General features: G+C 31.5%; 4 protein-coding genes across 4 annotated transcripts; 2 read left to right on the top strand and 2 right to left on the bottom strand.

Annotated features, from left to right (window-relative positions):
• Positions 1-2454: 2454 nt before the first annotated feature.
• On the bottom strand, positions 2455-3508 carry LOC108330992 (actin-depolymerizing factor 5). The gene is made up of 3 exons (XM_017565595.2): positions 3387-3508; positions 3042-3301; positions 2455-2826 (listed from the first exon to the last, which is right to left on the bottom strand). The coding sequence occupies exons 1-3, from the start codon at positions 3405-3407 to the stop codon at positions 2676-2678; spliced, it is 432 nt and encodes a 143-aa protein (XP_017421084.1). The 5' UTR covers positions 3408-3508; the 3' UTR covers positions 2455-2675.
• A 2258-nt stretch (positions 3509-5766) lies between these two features.
• On the bottom strand, positions 5767-10289 carry LOC108330773 (peptidyl-prolyl cis-trans isomerase CYP21-1). Its single transcript, XM_017565318.2, has 7 exons — positions 9851-10289; positions 7388-7466; positions 7213-7260; positions 6923-6946; positions 6662-6844; positions 6459-6534; positions 5767-6110 (listed from the first exon to the last, which is right to left on the bottom strand). Exons 1-7 carry the CDS (start codon positions 9977-9979, stop codon positions 5951-5953), a joined length of 699 nt encoding a protein of 232 aa, XP_017420807.1. The 5' UTR covers positions 9980-10289; the 3' UTR covers positions 5767-5950.
• A 1510-nt stretch (positions 10290-11799) lies between these two features.
• LOC108331328 (protein EXORDIUM-like 4) lies at positions 11800-12904 on the top strand. Its single transcript, XM_017565984.2, has one exon. It carries the CDS (start codon positions 11888-11890, stop codon positions 12800-12802), a length of 915 nt encoding a protein of 304 aa, XP_017421473.1. The 5' UTR covers positions 11800-11887; the 3' UTR covers positions 12803-12904.
• Positions 12905-15010: 2106 nt separating this feature from the next.
• Positions 15011-18010, top strand: LOC108330845 (protein NUCLEAR FUSION DEFECTIVE 4). The gene is made up of 4 exons (XM_017565422.2): positions 15011-15118; positions 15329-15735; positions 15818-16656; positions 17322-18010. Exons 2-4 carry the CDS (start codon positions 15412-15414, stop codon positions 17797-17799), a joined length of 1641 nt encoding a protein of 546 aa, XP_017420911.1. The 5' UTR covers positions 15011-15118; positions 15329-15411; the 3' UTR covers positions 17800-18010.
• The last annotated feature ends 1798 nt before the right edge of the window (positions 18011-19808 follow it).

The following is a 19808-nucleotide window of genomic DNA, read 5'->3' as shown; positions in this document are numbered from 1 at the left end:
TTCTGTAACTGGCAATTGTGGGCCCATCTGTAAAAGTGGTATGCGGTTGTTGAATGCTGACGTCATGGATGAATTTTGTCGCTGGAAAGTTTGAATTGTGCGTGGATGATAAATAGGATTTGCAGTTACATTAGATAAATATCAAACAAACACGTCTTCCCTTTTTTATAATAAAGCTCCCTCATTATTCTTCTAACTTTCAACTCCTATATATAAATGCATTAAACACATTGCAATACATAAAAAGTGCTCATTATTAATTATTATTTAATTCATTTATATCAATTTCACTTTTTCAATTTTTCCTTTCTTAAAATTAAAAATTTTCTACCAAACTTACTCTATAATATTATTTTAGATGGAACTAGGGTGAAACGTAGAATTTTTTTTTTTATAGTTAACTGAAATTTCATAAATATAATAATTAATATTATAATAAATGTATAATAAAAGTCCTAATAAATTAGATCTATATTTATACTATTTTTCATAAACTTTTAACATTCTGAATTTTTTTATAAATATAATTACGCTAGACTAATTAGATATTTAACTTATGAGTCTTTTCTATGAAGACAATTGATTGAATTATTAGGGTTAGTATGTATACATATATCTTTAATTTACATCACTTTTAACATATATCATGCGAAATACTTTTCGTATAGTTAACATTCACTCAAATTTATATAATATATGTCAAGATTTTACTTGCTTAAACTAAAAAAATATAAAAAGTGATTTATGAAAAAGAAATTATTGGAAAATACAAAAAATAATAAATTATAATATATGCACGTGCAAAAACAAAAATATAATATACAAATAAATTAACAAAACAAATATGTCATATTTCTCTTTTAGTTGTCTTTCACACGATGAAAAAATAATATGTATAAAATTCCGTTGAAAATATATATATATATATATATATATATATATATATTGTAGTATAATATCTCGCTGTCAAACACCCTACTTATTTATAGTCAACGTTTTAGTTATTTAGTGTTACAATTACAATATCTCATTATCAATTTAGCTATACAAAATTATATTACTAATACACATTATATTGTTAATAACTTATTTAAAAATTTTAAAAAAATTTCACATTAATTAAAAATAAAACTAATTTATTATATATAAGTGGATGTAATTTCTACTTTATAAATTGATTTTATAAGATTAAGTTAAATTTAAAATTCATTTATTTAATAAATAATGATTTAAATCTATTAAAAGCTCACATGTAAAATGTTTATGTAAAGTAATATAAATACAATAGTGAATTAATTATACACATTATGACTATCAAGAAGCCACAAGCTAACTTGAGGGTCGGATTTTTGCAAGTACCCCTCACCTTTTTATGATGGTCCACAACACACAAATTTTAAAATAATTTACAGGATTAAATTTCTACTGTAAATAAGTCACTAATCCTACAATTTTGTCCACATTTAGAAATTGGATGCATGGAATTATAGGAATGAACACAACACAGCTTTGGGAAGATATGAAAAATTGTATTATGGATATACATTTATAAAATTTGTAATAGAAAAAAGATAGGTTGTGAAATAAGTCTTATAATAGATAACTTAAATCGTTCTACTTGTATATTTGAAGTACGAACTGAACATCAAAGCCATACTATTGTTTGTTATCACTAATTACTTGAAAATATTATTTAAATATGCTTTACTTTTATTGTTTATTGTTAAACTATTTGATTTATTATTATTGAACCAATTTTTTTTCTGTATTAATTTTTTGTTGAAGAATATTTGCACAGATGAATTTGTGTTGGTTCATTTTTTATTCTTCAATGATGAACTTGAATTTGGAGGTATATAAGTGAAAAAACTCCTTTTGCCCGCAAGAAATCTACATGATATTGAATTCAAAACTCCATTGTTGTAATCGATTTCAAGAAAAGAGATAATTAATTTTAAATGTTTTTATAGTTTTTTATCAGATGTTTTATAAGATTAGAAAATGAAAGTGTCAGTCTAAAATTTTCCCAAGAGGATATGCTCACTTTTCAGTTTCAAAACATCTTTATGTTTCTTTGAACAGACACTTATAGCTCCTGAGACTTTAACACAGTAACACGCTATTTCTTCTTCGATACGACATTATACCTACCTTTCACTTCCTATCGCAGTAAAAGATAATGACGATGCAAAACGTACAGTGCTATACGTTATTGTTTAAATTGAGGAAAACTTGTTCAAAATAATGAGAAAATTGTGTTAAAGTTTACGTATTTTGTTCCAATCAGGTAAGACAATGATAACTACAGGACAGTAATGATTTTGTTGACCATTTACCTTAATAACAAGAACAGTAAAAAAAACAAATAAAAATAACGTATTAATGCAAACATTATAGTTTTCTGTCTAAAAAGTGATCTAATAAAGTTTCCATGAGAGAGGGATTACAACGAAGTTTTGTTGGCTATGGTGGTTTGAGCTTAATAATTTAATTTGAAGCACAGTACGTAGATACAGTATTAATATGATTTAAGATGACAGGCCCCACATACATTTACATCAATTTCAACCTCACAACTCTATTATACAAAAGAAGAAACTGGTGAATTAAAACTCATCGGAAAATCACATTCGAAGATAGAGAGCATTCAGTAATCAAAATCCAAAAATCCATGTCTATTTGGCTATGTCTCTGATTACATCGAAACCCATCTCCGTTGGATCCGTGGCTTGGAGTTCATAGCTGATTCCATCCAGTGCTCTTCTCAGCCCATCCTTCGAAGTTGCGTACAGAATCTTTGCTCTAATCCTCGATGCTGTCGGAGACCTGATAGAAAAAAAAAAAAATATATGTAATTTCAATTAATTCAATTACTACTACATAATAAGTAATAAATAATACTGGTTAATTAAATGAACGGGGTCCCCTCCTATTTTATTTAGGCATTATTACTACAAGACAGTCATAATTGAGAGACAGTGGGTTGGCTACTTTTGTTTGTACGCAGAAAACGTAAAGAAATATTAGAGCAGAGGAAGAACCATGCAATGAAGAAGATCTTGCTCTTGCGGCAGTTGTCGACGGTGACGAAGTCGAAGTCGAACACCGCATATCGGCAATCATCGGTGGGCAAGGAAGCCGTGAGATCGTGGTAGCCGTCGGTGGGGCCACCCAGTTTATCAACGGTGACGAGTCTGGATCCTTCGTCGATCTTGAACACTATGTATCTGTGCTCCTTCTTCCACTTCATATCCATGAACGATTTCTTGCATTCATCCGTCACCCACATTCCGGTGGTTGCCTGAAGTTAATCAATTCATCCTCAAAGAAAATGAGAAGCCAGCTAACACATGAATTGAAGAGATTAGGGTAGAGAATAAAATTACCATCTTGAAAGCCATCGCCATTTTTGCTTCTCCTTAGATTTCAGAAAATGGTTGGTCGGGTGGTACGAGAGCAACAGCCATATATATAAAACTTTGCCTCCTCAAATGCCATTCGCCTTCCCTCCTATTTACTCTTTTGTCCTCCATTTTGTTTGCTGTCAATTTCTTATAATGCATTCACGATTCAATTATTATTTTTTACTTTAATATATTTGTAATTAACATATCATCTCATTTATTGATGTACCTATCAAATTGGTGCAAACATATTTCGAATATATATACTACATCCTAAATGTTTAAGGAAAAGGGTTTTTTGTTTTAAATTTTCTTAACTTTAATTTTTTAAGGAAAATATATACTTTAATTACATGTGTTTTACCTTATATTTTCAAAATAAAAATACTATCTACCATTTCATTTATTAAGAATGAAAAAAAAGTGTGTAGTTAAATAAAGTGCTACTTTCCATTCTTTTGTGTTATTGTAAAAGAAAAGAAACATCAATTATTCACGAAATCAATTTAATCTTCCTTTGAATAAAATATAAATTATATGATTTTTTTTTAAATCACATTAAAATTTCTTTAGCACGTGGAATTTTTTTACAATTACGCAAGATAAAAAATTTGTCATCTATATTTAAGCTATGAGGAGCAACAAATAGAGAAAAATCATAGATGTGAAATTCAAGTTCTTGTAACCAATAATATATGGATAATGACACTTTTACCCGTTGAAAAGAAAACACTTTATTGCAAGTGGGTCTCTAAATTAAAGCTTAAATATGATGAAAAAAATTATGAAAAGATTTAAAGTATGGATGTTAATCTCAATAAATTTTATTTTAATTCCTATTTATTTTAATTTAGGAATTCGTTAATATTTTTTTAGGAATAAATATCAAAGACAACTCTTATAAATAAAACAACAAATGAACGAGAATTTACTTTCCGTATTTTATTATAAATTTAAAATTTAATATACTACATTGACTACAATATTAACATTACAAAGAACCTATTATTCAAATCACTGTTGAGAAATAATTTTGCCATAAGCTTTCGGAAAAAGTTATAACCTTATTCATGAACATTTAAGAAGTCGCAACAACACTAAAAATATGTAGTATGACAACATCCACATGACGAGTCAATTTTTGTTCCTATACATTTTTTTTAAGTTTTGATTTAATTTCTTATAAAATTTAAGAGTAGATTATATTATTATGCTATGAGGTTTTTCTGACTTTTTTATTTTTATTTTTATAATGACTTTAAGAAGTATTAAATATGGTCTTTAAAGTAAGATTGCTCATCGGATTGATGAAGATAATAGTTAAAAGTTTAAAATTTTATTGTAATTAAATTATTTGTTGTACTTGTATAATAAAATAATATTAAACGTTAAAAAGATATAATACTAATAATGTATAATGCTATTTACTAATAAGTTTATATTAAACATTATTATAAACTTTCACATAAAAATTGATTACAAAGTAATTAAATAAAAGAATATAAAAATATATAAAACTATATCAAATTCATAATAAAAATTACATTTCATTGAAACATAGAAAAAAATTATTTATTTTTAAATTTTCTTGATGCGGGGCTTTGTGCAAGTCACACAACAATGGTGCCTACTTGACCAAGACATGTTTTTGTTATTTGTGTATTTTTTCCTACTCAACTTGAATTTTGTTAGCATTATTTGAGGTGAATAAAAACTCAAGTGAGATTTCATAGTATAATAACTAAGATAAAGTAAATTCAATTTATTAGCATAATTTATAAATATTAATATATTATACAGCTAAATCGTCTAATAAAAAACGTTAAACTAAAATTAAACTATATTACAAAAATTTATATTTCAAAATATAAAAATAATATTATCACTTAAAAAACATTATCTATTAAATTGAAGATTTTTCTCATTAATAAATGTTGATAATATTTGTAATGAGAAATGTCATAACATGGAAATATAGAAATACTGAAGCAACTATGATTGGACTGATAAGTTTCGGCTGATGATTGAACCTCTTTACAAATACAATCATGATATGATTAAATTAGTAAGATGAATTTGAACGGGGATGAGATATTAAAGATTTTAAAAAATGACCAAAATAAGATAAATTAAGAACTAGAATTGACAACTATCTCATCTAAGGTTTTGTGAGAATTAGTTACATTGATAAAGATAGTACGAAGATTTAACGTGATACATTTTTTAAGAAATGAAATATGAAAAATCAGCAGTTTTGAAATAAAAAAACTGAAAACAAACTTGTGTATATTTATAAGGACATAGCAGTAAAAATGACAAAATTATGGTAATGAACAGGAAAGTAAGACGTAGACAATTAAAATTCAAACGAAACAATACCACTTTTAATTTCTTTCCCTTTCTCTACAGAATATAAACTTTGTGTTAATCTAATCTGCGAAATACAATAAGAGAGACAACGAAAGCAATGAACTGGAAAAAAATGAACAGTATTGTTTCAACAGAAATCTAAATTATGGCGTTTCAAGAAGGAAAGTCATCTTTCCTCATCTGACAGACTCTTGGGTATCTATCCAGAGGCCAGAATCTGCAATTACTACTTTCTTTCTAGGTTTCCCATTGTAGGTTCCAGCACCCCCTTCAATTGCAAACACAGTATCCATGCCTTGGACAACCTTCCCAAACACAACATGTTCTCCATCTAACCTGCAAAGTTTACAAGCCAATTCATATCAATTTATCATAACTAAAGACTCTGACTTTCAGTAAATTAAGTAATTTTCGCATGCAACATTATCAAATAATGTCTGTACAAAATTTACAGAAGGAAAGAAACATGACTGCCTCAAAAAAAGAAGCAGTTTGTTTGTTCACAACAAATGGTAACAACCTAGCTTCTGATCCCTACTAGAAAAACATTCTTCTTTTTTTTTTAGGTTTTGCTGGAGAAATTCACAGAAGAGCACGGATGGTTCGAATTCGAAATGATACTAAAATGAACTGACAGGACTCGGCATTGTCTGAAAAATTTCCGTAAACGGAAGAATAACTTACCAACCGGTCTTCACTGAGGTAATGAAAAACTGTGAGCCATTGGAATCAGGACCCGAATTCACCATAGAGACTACACCTGCAACCGTGAAGCATATTTACAACAACTTAATCTCACACCTAAAAAATAAAGAAAAATGTCAACATAAGAAGTCTTTTTTTTTTTAAAAAAAAAATGCTTGCATCCAAGCAAATCTGTTACTGACCCGCATACGAATGTTTTATCTTGAAATTTTCATCAGGAAAGGTACCACCATAAATAGATTCATATCCTCTACCATCACGATGGACAATGTCACCACCCTGAAACATGAAACCTGATATTATCCTATGAAATGGTGTTCCTTTGTAGTGAAGTTTTACACCATTGGCATTCTTTCCTTTTTCCCCTGTAACGCAATACCAATAATTAGTATGTAAACAAGATGTAGGTTAAATTAACAAAACAACACGAAGAGTCCAAGTACCTGTGCACAAAGCTCTAAAATTTTCTGCAGACAGAAGATTTTTAATCAATTAAAATTGCAATGCCCTACGATAATACAAATCTTATGCAAAATGCCACTATATCCAATGATGTAGATTCATCAGGCAGACATACGTTTTCAACTTACGGAAAAGAATGAAGTATAGACATAAAGGATAACTTATAAGTCACAAATTGTAAAATTTCTACAGAGGGGTCTACTCACCATTCGTATAATTAAAGAAACTGAGTAACAGAATAAAGAATTGGATTGTGAAATCAAAGACATACCCACAGTTTTTGGTACAACCTGGCCATATAATCCAATGACAATCCTACCTGCATTAGTCAGTGCATTACACATCATAAATTCTTGCTTTTATCATCTTTCTAACCAAAATGCCCAGTAGATCAGTTTGGTTCAAATGAGAACAACTGGTTAAAAATTATAAAAATTGCTCCAAACCTAGACGTTGTCCATCAATATCAACATCCAAGAATACTCTGTCAGTAATTTCAGGCTCTTCTTCTACTTTTTCTTCAACCTACATCAGTAAAGGTGAATTTTACTACCGACAGAACACAACAACCAGCCCAAGAAGGGAAATTTAAGTGGAATGTGGAAAAAAGTTTACAAGTGATTGAACCTTCAATTTTCAAATAAAATGTTTCAAAAACAAGTTTAATTTGCAAGGGTTGTGGCAAGTTCTCTTAATAAAAGTGTACAGCCAAAAAGGAATAAAGCCAGGTTATGGAGAAAGTATAACAGGATGTATGAGCTCAATTAACTTTTTACTTTTATTTATTATTTTATTAGCAGTTTACTAGTTTTGCCACAACATTGTTTAAAATTCCCTCTCAAGAAGTTTATTAGTTACTTATGCCTAGAGCTAGGTATTTGTGCAAAAGCCCACAAACTACCCATATAACCCGCATCCTGTATGGGTATGAGGATATATTTTTAAGCTAAAAGCTAAATGTGGGTTTTTAAAACCCGGTCTGCATTATGGTAAACTAAACGGGTTTTAACTGCTGGACATACAAAGAATAGGAAGTGCCATAAAAATATTGAATGGTAAAGAAACATAAGGATAAATCTGAACTCCCTGGATCAAATTGAAAATAAAAGGATATAAATATATCTTGTAACCAACGTTGTTAGAGTTAAGAGATTATGGGGGGATATGATACACACCAAGGTAAAACACTAAAACAAAACAGGACAACTACCCAAGTCAAAGGACAACTTTTTGTCTTGTACCTTATTTGATGAACAATGTCACAAACATTATAATGTGAGATTTATTGGAATGCCCTTTCATTGTTGTCCCCTCATCTTCTCTCTTTCATATCCTTTATCAACTTCTTTTCCGTCCATCTATTTTTCTTTTGTTTTTATTTAAATTGTGTCCAACATAGCATAGAATTACTTACAGATATTTCATTATTGACCATGCCACCATCAAATGGCGGACTTAATTGATGGGTAAAGATCTCATAAATGTTGATGAAATGAGTGATAACATTGGGTCTCATTAGCCTTTGTGAGCTTCAGTCACGCTCAAAATTCACTTTCATAAGATGGTATCAAAATTTATCCCAACAAGGTCTGTTAGACCTATTGTGTCACTCACTATTGGACCATTCACAAATATCTAGTTTCATGCTTGAGATGTCCCATCTTCAACGTGAAGAATGCTACCTAAACTGTTTACATTATTGGTTAGCTAGTCAAACCTGAGTTTTGAATACTAGTTTCTGGTTAAAAAATGCTGCATTGTGAGCAACAATAACGTGATCCATAAGGTTCTCAAACTCAACCCATAGAATCACAAGTTAATGCAATCTAATCTATGTCTATCTTGTTCCACCCAAGTCTTTTTCACCAAAAGTTTCCTGCAACTGAGCTTGTTTTCCCCAGGTGGAAAGTAAACTCATGAGTCGGTGAGTTGACTTGCAAGTTTCACATGCCTGCATGCGACATCAGTTAATCCCAAACTATAGTATACTTTTCCTTCTTACTGTGAAACTTGACTCAGAATTTACATAAACCATATTCAGAACTTTCTTTCTTGGTGGTAAATAATAAGTGAAATAGGTAAAACATGAACCTTAACATGTATGTTATCATACCGCCAAATATTTAAATTACTGATGAAGTCATAACCTAAGACGAATGGACACATTATAGAAGTAGAACAATACTGCATATATTCATAAAGAATCCATAACCCACAGAGGTAGATATTATAATGAATGCAGCACACCAGCAGGATTCTTGACCATGGGAATACATATATATAAAGTCCAAATCAGTAAACTGTGTTATCCAAGAATAATTTTAGTGATATGGAAGTCATTGTGCAATCAACCTACAATGGTGATCACAGTACTTGGCAAACAATCGCATTACCTAAGTGCATGCCTTTATCTACGTACTATCTGCAGCTCAGCTTCACTCTTCACAATTTATCAAGCCGAAGAAGGTTATCAAAAAGATCATCACCATTCCCCATCTTGCCCAATAAAGGGATAGATTTAAGTTGATCAAGATTAATCAGAGGGCCATAATGCAATGCAAAAGCTAACATCTAACTACACTTTTTTTTTAATTTCGGAAAGTAAAAGTAAAGAAAGAAAGAAATTGAATTACACCTAAAACCATTGCAACGGAGTATTCAATCAACAAAATCAAATTAACGACATCCCATTCTTACAAAGTAGTTTACACCAATCTCAACCCTACAGAGTTAGGATTGCCCCTACTTGTACCATGTATTTTCATACTATCTCTAGTCAACGTGGGAATTGTGTTTTTCCCAATACCCAATAGGCTCAAAGAGACCGATTCATGGCCAGATCAAACAATTAGGTCGAAACCCCTCTTGAAATCCACAATGCAAATAATAAACAAAGAAAAAGTTCGTACCCGTCTAGAACCAGATATTGCGAGAATCAAGAAAATTGTGAGAACAATGACGAGAAGGAGGCATCGGGGTTGAACGAGAAAGGAGATCGCCTTTCGCATTGCTTCAGTTCCCGTAATAAATTGTTGCATCCAATCACCAAAAAATCGAAACTTTGTAATCCTCCATCGCAGAGAGCTAACTGGGTTTGACTCCGAATCGTTTTAGACCCAGCTACACAAAAGAAAAAAAAAACGCTACGGTGCGTGGTGGCTGAAGGTTGAAGAAGGCTCCAGTTGCAGAGTCGAGGCGTTGCAGAGGCACAGATTAAAAATGTTCAAACCAAATAAAATAATTAAAAGCTACTTGATTTTAAAATGAAAGCATAGTGTAACTTTTTTCTTGTTTCCCATCCAACATGCACGCAGTCATGCTAACTTGTGTCCGATGGGGACAGGAGTGGACCTTGCAGTTTCTGTGATGATTTTTTTTTTTTAATTTTTATTGAAATTGCTACACTTACATTTTGATATAAGTTATGAGTGCCTATAACATTCCATTTCATCTTTTGATATAAAACATTTACTTATTTTGTTTTTTTTACTGGAGATAGCATATTCGAATAATAACTGTATATATACCATTTCTAAATATTTTTCTATATTAATCATTGCTTCCTTATGATATATAATTCACAAAATCAAGTCAATTTTCTGAAATATAGAAAAAAGTTAACTCAAGTGAATTCATATACGAGTTGATGATCTTGTAACAAATTCTGATAAAAGGTTCTATACGGTCAATTCAGTTCTTATACCTCCTAGTAAAATTTCCCAACTAGGTAATAAGTAATGCAGTTGATCCCTTTACAATCCTAGCAGGACCTAATAGAGAAAAATAACTTAAATTTAAAAAGGGTTTAACATATTAAAACAAAATAATTGTTTAATATATACACACACGTGTATATATATATATATATATATATATATATATATATATATATATATATATATATATATATATATATATATATATATATATATATATATATATATATATATATATATATAATAAAAGAGATTTTCCTTCTTAACTCTTTTTTTGGGTGTAGAGAAATTATTATCATTTTATTGTTTTAAGATTTTTTTTTTAAATTTAATTAATTACCCACAACTAAGAAAAACTATCCACACAATAAAAAAACACTATCACTAGTAAAATTATACAAATTATTAATTTTATAAGCATTTCTTATGAAGCTTTTGAGAATTTAATACTATTTGCTTATTTTAATAATTACTTTTTTATTTTAACAATTAATTTTTATTTTAATAAATTTGTTATTTTTTATTATCATATACATGTATTTCCATTAGTGTAAAAAAATTATGCTTTATTTTTCATGCACAACAAATTTTTTTATATATCTCATCATCGAGAATTATAAGTTTTAGGTACGACATAAATCACGTTAAGAAAATAATATTTATTTTTTAAACAAAATTTGCGAACAAATTAATAATTTTTCGATAAATAATTCGTATTAATACTTTAAAAATGAGAAATATTTACATTAATAGGACACTTAACTTAAGAGATATAAAATTAATTTAGTAATAAAAATGAAATAGAAAAATGACAAGTTTCAGTTTAAGCCATCCCATTAGTAAAGGATAATTAGATAGAGTTTAGTTTTAATATATGGGATCACTCATGTAAAAAGATTTCATTGAAGTAGTTTGGTTATAACTTTTGGCTAAATATACCCAGTTCCAATCTTTTGTGGAGGATGGTCCGTAAAACAACCCTGTTACAAAGAAAAGCCATTATTTTTGGGAATGAAGTTCCTTCTTTTTAGGACATGGGATGGCGCAAGAACAGGGAGATTTAAGCTATTTTGTGGGGCTGTTAATGGTTGGGTTCTATCTTAAGAGTGATGGTGAGGGTTATAAATACGGGAAGAAAGCATGAGAGGAACATAAGTGCACTCAACATCGAATAATAACAATAATAATAAAGTGAAGTGCACTAAACATCGAATAAAGTGAGAGGAGAAGATGGCCTACTTTGTGCCAAAACATCTTCTTCTCTCTTTTGCTCTCTCTGTCTCCGTTCTTCTTCTTCTTCTTCTTCCGGTGGCCTTCTCCGTTGGCCCGGAAGAGGCAGAACCCATATCCTACCATGGCGGACCCTTAATCAGTGGCATGTTGAAAGTTGGCATAGTCTGGTACGGCCCAATTCCAAGGGCCCAAAGGAAAGCCATTTTGTCCTTCTTCAGGTCCCTCAACACCGTCACCCCTACCGCCGATAACATACCCCAGGTCGCCACATGGTGGAACATGGTGGAGAGTTATCAAGCATACGCCAAACCAGGTGCAGCAGGTTCTTCAAGGATCACGGTCAAGGTGGTAAACGAAGCTTTCGTGCCAGACTATAACTACGGAAAAGTCCTCATCAGAGATTTCATCAAGGGCCTTATACCCACGGCAACCGCCGGAATTCCAGACACCCTGGCTGTGATCGTAGCCTCGAAGGGTGTGACCGTGCAGGATATGTGTGCAGGATCATGCGCCCAGCACGGTCTTATAGATAATCAAACTTATGTTGCCGTGGGGGACCCGGAGGACGAGTGCCCCGAATGTGCATGGCCATTCGTTGCGAGCAGTGAAAAAGAAGGCGAAGTGATGTTGCCACCAAGCGGAGATGCCGGAGCAGATGCGATGGTGAAGTTGTTGGCCGGAGGGTTGGCCGGAGCAGTCACAAATCCTTTGGGTGACGGGTTTTACACAACTGCACGAGGAAACCATTTTTTCGAAGCCACAAGCATGTGCCCTGATGTTTTTGCATCAGTCGAAATACCCGTCGACCCCGTAAGCGGTGGTGCCTACAATGTTGTCGGCGACAAGGGCACCAAGTTTTTGCTCCCTGCCATTTGGGACCCCAAAACCTCTTCCTGTTGGACTCCTCTCTAGATTCTTTTATTATTCTATTATTCTATTATTCTTATATCATATCTCTCTCTTTCATTAATCTTTTTTGACAATGGAGAGTAATATTTTTTGGGACTCTAATAAACACTCATTATCTCACCCTTCTTTTTTATTTTACATTTCCTTCTTACATTACATCTATGCTAACGAATTTCGCTCACGCAGTCATGAAAACTAAAAACAGTATAATATTAATTAAGAATTAAATTAGTATTAACTTAATTTTACTAAATGTGAAAATTATTATAAATTTGTTTCCTGTTTTCCTATTCTGTCAAGGTTGTTACAAAAGACACAGATAAACATAATTACATTAAACTATATCAAACTCTACTGTGTTGTGTTCATCTGCAACTTGTTTATGACAAATTAATAATCCAGTTTAGGCGAAGTGGCAAATTGCGTGCTGAAAATGATAAAAACAACATGTTAGTAAAGTGATATAAACAAATTGCTTAACCTATTTTTTAATTTTATTATTATTTTAGAGATAAACTTTAATTAAAAATAAACGTAACTGATCTCAGAATTGGTATTCAACTTGCTACGCACCGGCTAGCAGGCTTACTATACATACGTACAAGCAAAGAAAAGCTTCTTCCCATCTCATACCACTTGCGTCCCTATAATCGAAATTACATAATATGTTTCTTCCATATATGGATTAAATAAAATAATTAGTAACAAATTTCTGAAATAAAATAAAATAGAAAAATGGTAGGAAGTTTTTATTACATTTACATTTCATATATATATTTATATATACACAAACATTGACATCTGTACTTACACGTGTCACTCTTGAAACAACATTTCATGACACATAGTTGTAATATTGTAAGAAAGATGTCCAAATATATGAATTTAAAATTAAAAAGCTTAAATATTATTTTATTTTTTATTTTTTTATTCAATTTAATTTTTTAATTTAATTAAGTCTTGATTTTTGTTAAAAAAAATTAATTATATATTTCTGGATTTGTATAAACAAAGTTAACATCATATTTGTAAATGTTGTGTCAAATTATTATATTTTTAAAATTTTAATTTTTCAACCTGTCATGTTTGTATTACGTGAGAGTAAAAATGTTACGTATTAATATAAATGTCACGTATTATTTATTTTTGTTTTACCTAAATGAGTTTCATTTTCTTTTAAATTAAGCAATGTTATTCTTGTCCAATATAACCAAACCACTAAGTTTAATAAATATATTTAAGTTAAAATACTTTTTTAAAATATAATACCAAATCCCTTTATCTAAATATTAAAAATAAATTTATTTTCAATTTAAAATAAAAATACATATTTTAAACTTATATTTTTTTAAAAATGTTGATCAAAATGGTTTGTGTTCACAATCAAGTTCATTGTTAACTATAAACTCATCATTTAAAGAAGAACAAAAACAAAATATTAAAATTATAAATGTTAAATTGTTATCGTAATTTTTAAATTTTAATATTTAAAATAATTAAAAAGTATAGTTTTCCTTAATTAACTTAGTTATAAATTTAATGCCACTAAAAAAATTTAACTTTACATTAATTTTACAAAAAACCGAAACTATAATTAAAAAATAAATAAATAAAATATCTTAAATTTACAAAATGATGTCACAATTACAAATATGATATTAACATCATTTATACAAATTTATTCAAAATGACCAAATTAAAATGTTTTAACTGAAACTAAATTGAATAAAAATAAATAAATAAAATATCTAAAAAAGAAACTAAAATAATATTTGAACCAAATAATTAAGATTCATTAGCCTCTGAAATCATGATTAATTATGGTAGTTATGGTTCATTAATCTATCAAATCATCATTAGTCAAATAAACAGATCGCCATCTCACATCTAGTTCCCTCAACTAAGCATTTGTTTCTTCAACAAGAAATAATCTCTTCATAACAAAGAATTATCCTTTTACCTCATTCAACAGCCGACAAACGATAGACATTACACAAAATTGAAAAAAAAGAACAATGAAACAACTCAATAACAGATAACAATAACAAATAAGATAATCAGACGATGAAAATACTCAAATCCAGCGATTGAACTAAAACCATCAATACATGAATCTCCTTTCGAGTTTTTTTTTTTATTTTTTTTATTTTTCCATTATTTTTAACTTATTATTAAAAATGAATAACGGAATAAACACGAAATTAAGAAATTATAATTTGAGATGCTCTGAGAATCGTTCATCCAAGAAATAGGTTTAAAAAGTAACCCTGTTGGATTTTACAAACAATTTGGGCGAGGGATGCAGAGCGCGGCAAATGAGTGAGCACCATAAACCATGCACTGAGAGAAAGGCAGAGTTGCTTTCAAATTTAGACTTGGAAAGAGAGGATAGTAACAGGGGACACCTTTAAAATTTATATCTACAATAATTTTTATTTAATAATTTAATTTTATGTTTTATTATTATTATTTAGAGTGATTAAATGGTTGTAATGTAACAGGGAAGTTCTGAAAATAGTGTTTTTGTAGGAGCATATAAGATGGCGACAATGAGGGGATGGTTGAAGCGATAGATAGAAACAGAACAGCAGTCACTCAAATAAAATCCAAAGATGGGCGGTGATTGGAGTTGGAGCAGGACGAAATGGATTGGGTTGGTGGCGGCGGTGTGGATTCAAGCCATCTCCGGCAACAACTACACTTTCTCAAATTACTCCGACGCTCTGAAATCCCTCATGCATCTAACGCAACTCCAACTCAACAATCTCTCGGTGGCCAAGGACGTCGGAAAGGCATTTGGGCTTCTTGCCGGGCTTGCTTCTGACAAATTCCCCACTTGGATCATTCTCCTCATCGGCTCCGTTGAAGGTCTCGTCGGTTATGGCGGTCAGTGGCTAGTCGTCAGCCAAAGAATCCAACCCCTTCCCTACTACCAGGTTACCACCACTTACTCATTACTCATCCAAAATATTTTATTTTCTTAAAATTCCACATTCTCAATTCCTAAACTACATACAGATGTGCATATTTCTCTGCCTGGGTGGCAACAGCACCACATGGATGAACACGGCGGTTCTGGTCACCTGCATCCGCAACTTCCGCCGCAACAGAGGTCCTGTTTCCGGCATTCTCAAAGGCTACGTCGGATTGAGCACCGCCATATTCACCGACCTCTGTTCCGCTCTCTTCACGAACGGCCCTGCTTCTTTTCTCCTCATGCTCGCTCTCATCCCATTCGTCGTTTGCCTCTCCGGAATCTTTTTCCTCCGTGAGATTCCTTCCGCCGCCGTCCAGGATGACGAAGAGTCCACTTATTTCGGGGTCTTCAACGCCGTCGCCGTCGCAGTCGCCGTTTACCTCTTGGCCTTCGGCTTCGTGCCTAACCCTAGCGCGTTGGCGTCTCGAGCTTTCTCTGTCGGTTTGCTTGTTCTGTTGGCGGCGCCGTTGGGAATCCCGGTCCACTCTTACTTGAAGGCGCGTGGGTTGGACAAGTTCAGACCGGATTTCGAGGGGCGGGGTGAGGAACCGTTGCTTCGCGGAAACGACAACGGAAATGAATGCCAGGTGGAGAGAGGAAATGTGTTAGCGGAAGACGCGGAAGCGGAAGCGGTGGGAAAGATTGGACCGGCGGTGGGGGAGGAGCACACGGTATGCGAGGTGCTGAGAACCGTGGACTTTTGGATTCTGTTCGTATCGTTTCTTTGCGGGGTTGGAACTGGTTTGGCGGTTATGAATAATATGGGTCAAATCGGGTTGGCGCTGGGTTATTCGGATGTGTCCCTCTTCGTGTCTTTGACCAGTATTTGGGGCTTTTTCGGTCGGATCGTCTCGGGTTCTGTTTCGGAGCACTTCATCAAGTAAGTCAGTCTGACCCGTTTTCTTGTGATTGAAAGGAATTTATCGATTTAACATGTCTAACCATAAAATTAGATGGCTTTATTGTTTTGGTTGGTTCTTTCAGCAAATTTTAGATTATTTGAGAAAAGAGTTGTTTTTATTTCTCTGATATTGATCTCACCCATGACTTTGTGGTGATTAGTTTTTGTTTGGAGGACATTTTTTTATCCATTTTTTATGAATAAAAAATTATAATTTATTTATAAACTAATTTATAAAATTAATTATCAAAGTTTGGACTATCAAATAAATTAATTTTTAAATTGGCCTTTAATTAGTTTTTTTTATTGGTTTTCTTGTAATGCATTTTATTATTTGTCTTTTCATACCTTACTTTCTTTCATTTCTAGATATTTTAAAGAATAAAGAAGTTGAAGATAATCACACACACAGAGGTGAATCCGTTCAGAAATCTAAATAAGACATAATGTTCTTTTCAAAAGTTATTTCTTGAATCACCTAACATGAAGTTTAAAGACAATCTTGATAGTTTTAAACTGCCAAAAAAGGTAAAGAACAATAAAAGAGAGATAAAAAGAAATAGATGTAAAGAACACAAGAGATTTTTGTATATGACATCCTGAATACAATATTTAAATTTGATGAGTGTTTTATGAATTTGCAGAAGAGGCGGAACTCCAAGACCCCTTTGGAATGCAGGTTCTCAAATATTGATGGGCGTGGGATACATACTGCTGGCCATGGCTATGCCAGGTTCACTTTACATAGGCTCCATTGTGGTTGGCATATGCTACGGAGTGAGGCTAGCCATCACTGTGCCAACAGCCTCAGAGTTATTTGGCCTCAGATATTATGGACTCATTTACAACATTCTAATCCTTAACCTTCCCCTTGGCTCTTTCCTCTTTTCTGGTCTCCTAGCTGGCATTCTCTATGATATGGAGGCTACCACCACCACAGGAGGAGGCAACACTTGTATTGGACCTCATTGTTACAGACTAGTATTCATTGTTATGGCTGCAGCCTGTCTTATCGGCTTCTTCTTAGACCTTCTTCTATCGATCAGAACCAAGATGCTTTACAAAAGAATCTACTTCACCAAAAACTCCAACAAAAGCTCACTCACATCAACTAGGCGATGATATACCACGGTATCACACTCTTTTGATTCAGGTGCGTCTGCTGGTAATCACATGTCTTTTTCGGAATAAAAGCGGGTTAATATGGTTTGTACATTCGTTGTGTGTGCTCTGAAGCAATCAGGTTACAGTCGTAGAATGTTTTGTTTTCAAGCAGCAGGGAGGGACAAAATGTTGTCAAACATTTTCAATACATGCAAGTATATATTTGCAATTGCTTGTGTTCATCTCACTCAAAAGTATTGCAGACTTTACTAATACGAACCAATGGATCTCCTACCATCTTTGTTAAATTCGAATACAGACATAATCATATCCATATGTACACACACATTTGTCCAAAATTAAAAGATGAAATAAAAAAAAAAAAACTTTTCATGATATTTTAAGTGAAGACAAACTCTAAAATCAATTACGTTACTTGAAGACGACTAGCAATATCAGAACAGCTGGGTTTTGGTATCTGACGGAGCTAATGGCCAAAAAACTGGAAGAACTCTGACAGATAATCTTTTTTCTTTAATTTGTCTTTCGACAGATTAGTGTTTTTATTGACTCACAAATTCACATATTTATATGATAAAAAAATTTAAAAATAGTTTCAGCATGTTCATGCCAACTTCAAGAGCATGCATCATCCGTAGGCATACAATTCCTGAAAAAATAAATAAAAAACACCAGTTTCACCATGTCAATGTTATATCGAAATAATTACCCGCGGTTGACGTTGGCCTATTTGTCTTCATTGATTTAGGGTGTTCCATCAACGTCAACCTGTTGCCCCACGCATGCTTCATCTCTCTGCTAAAATATGACGTAATAATATATCCACTGCAAATACAGTACATATACAGTATTTGGGGATCCATCGGTGTTCATGATCATACTTCTAACAAGACCCTGAGGGAAGGCTGCAAAGACAAAATGTAATATTTAACGGGCATTAAGGATTGCAGGATGTGATGGACAAAACAGAGAAAACTCACTTATACATATATATATATATATATATATTATTCTTATACTTTATTAAAGTTATCGAAAACATTTTTTTAGTACATGACACATGAAATGTTTTCATTGTAAAGGAGTTTCATTATAGCTTATAATATAACACCTACATATTGCTTGCTATATAAGATATTTTATAAAATTTTCATAAAATGTTGCGAAAAAATAAATACATAGTTTAATTTAGAGATATAACAATTTTTTAAAATAATTTAAAAAAGAAAATGTTTAACCCAAGAAATTTTTATAAATCAAATTTACGCATTTGTACACCTAAAATAATCATTATATGTTGTGTTCTTACAAGTCAAAATGACCTTTATAAGACTACATATTTTTTTATTGATTAATTTTGGTGTTTGGAATTATTTGGCTCATATATTTTCTTTGTTTTAGGATTTCAATCTCAGGAAGATTTTGACATCTCAATCTCAATTTTAAAGGTAGGGATACTTGGTATACTATGAAGATAGTTGTTTACTTATACTATTTTTAATGGATTTTTACCTAAAAGGATTTGAGAACAAATTATTCTTAACACAATCATCACAGAGTCATGACAATTTTATATGTTTATTATCATTTAATTACTTATGTAAATATTATGTTGAGGTGTTCATGGTTTTGTGTAGTATTATATAATATATTAATTCAAAACTTTTTTAGTTAACAACTTAATTGTGATTAATTATGTTTGAACCGTAATTAGGTGATGTTAATATTTCTCTGTAAGAAGAATACTTCCTGGTATAGCTTAGTATTTATTGGCAAAACAGATACTTATTGGTCTTGTATGTATATTTTTCATCCTTCCGTGATATTTCTTCGCATCCACATATTCTTAATTTATTAACGTTTGTCCTACACCTTTTCTATTTACGAACGATGTGTGTATTTCTTGACATAAATGACATATTCTTAATTTATTAGCTCGTTTAACATTTGGCCTAAACCTTTTCTATTTATTAATAGAAAACATGAATACATTTCTAATGGCAACT

This window comes from Vigna angularis, chromosome 4 (genome assembly GCF_016808095.1).
Source record: "Vigna angularis cultivar LongXiaoDou No.4 chromosome 4, ASM1680809v1, whole genome shotgun sequence".
Classification (NCBI taxonomy): Eukaryota; Viridiplantae; Streptophyta; class Magnoliopsida; order Fabales; family Fabaceae; genus Vigna; species Vigna angularis.
The sequence above is the reverse complement of the archived record's forward strand: the minus strand, read 5'-3'. Positions and strand labels throughout refer to the sequence as shown.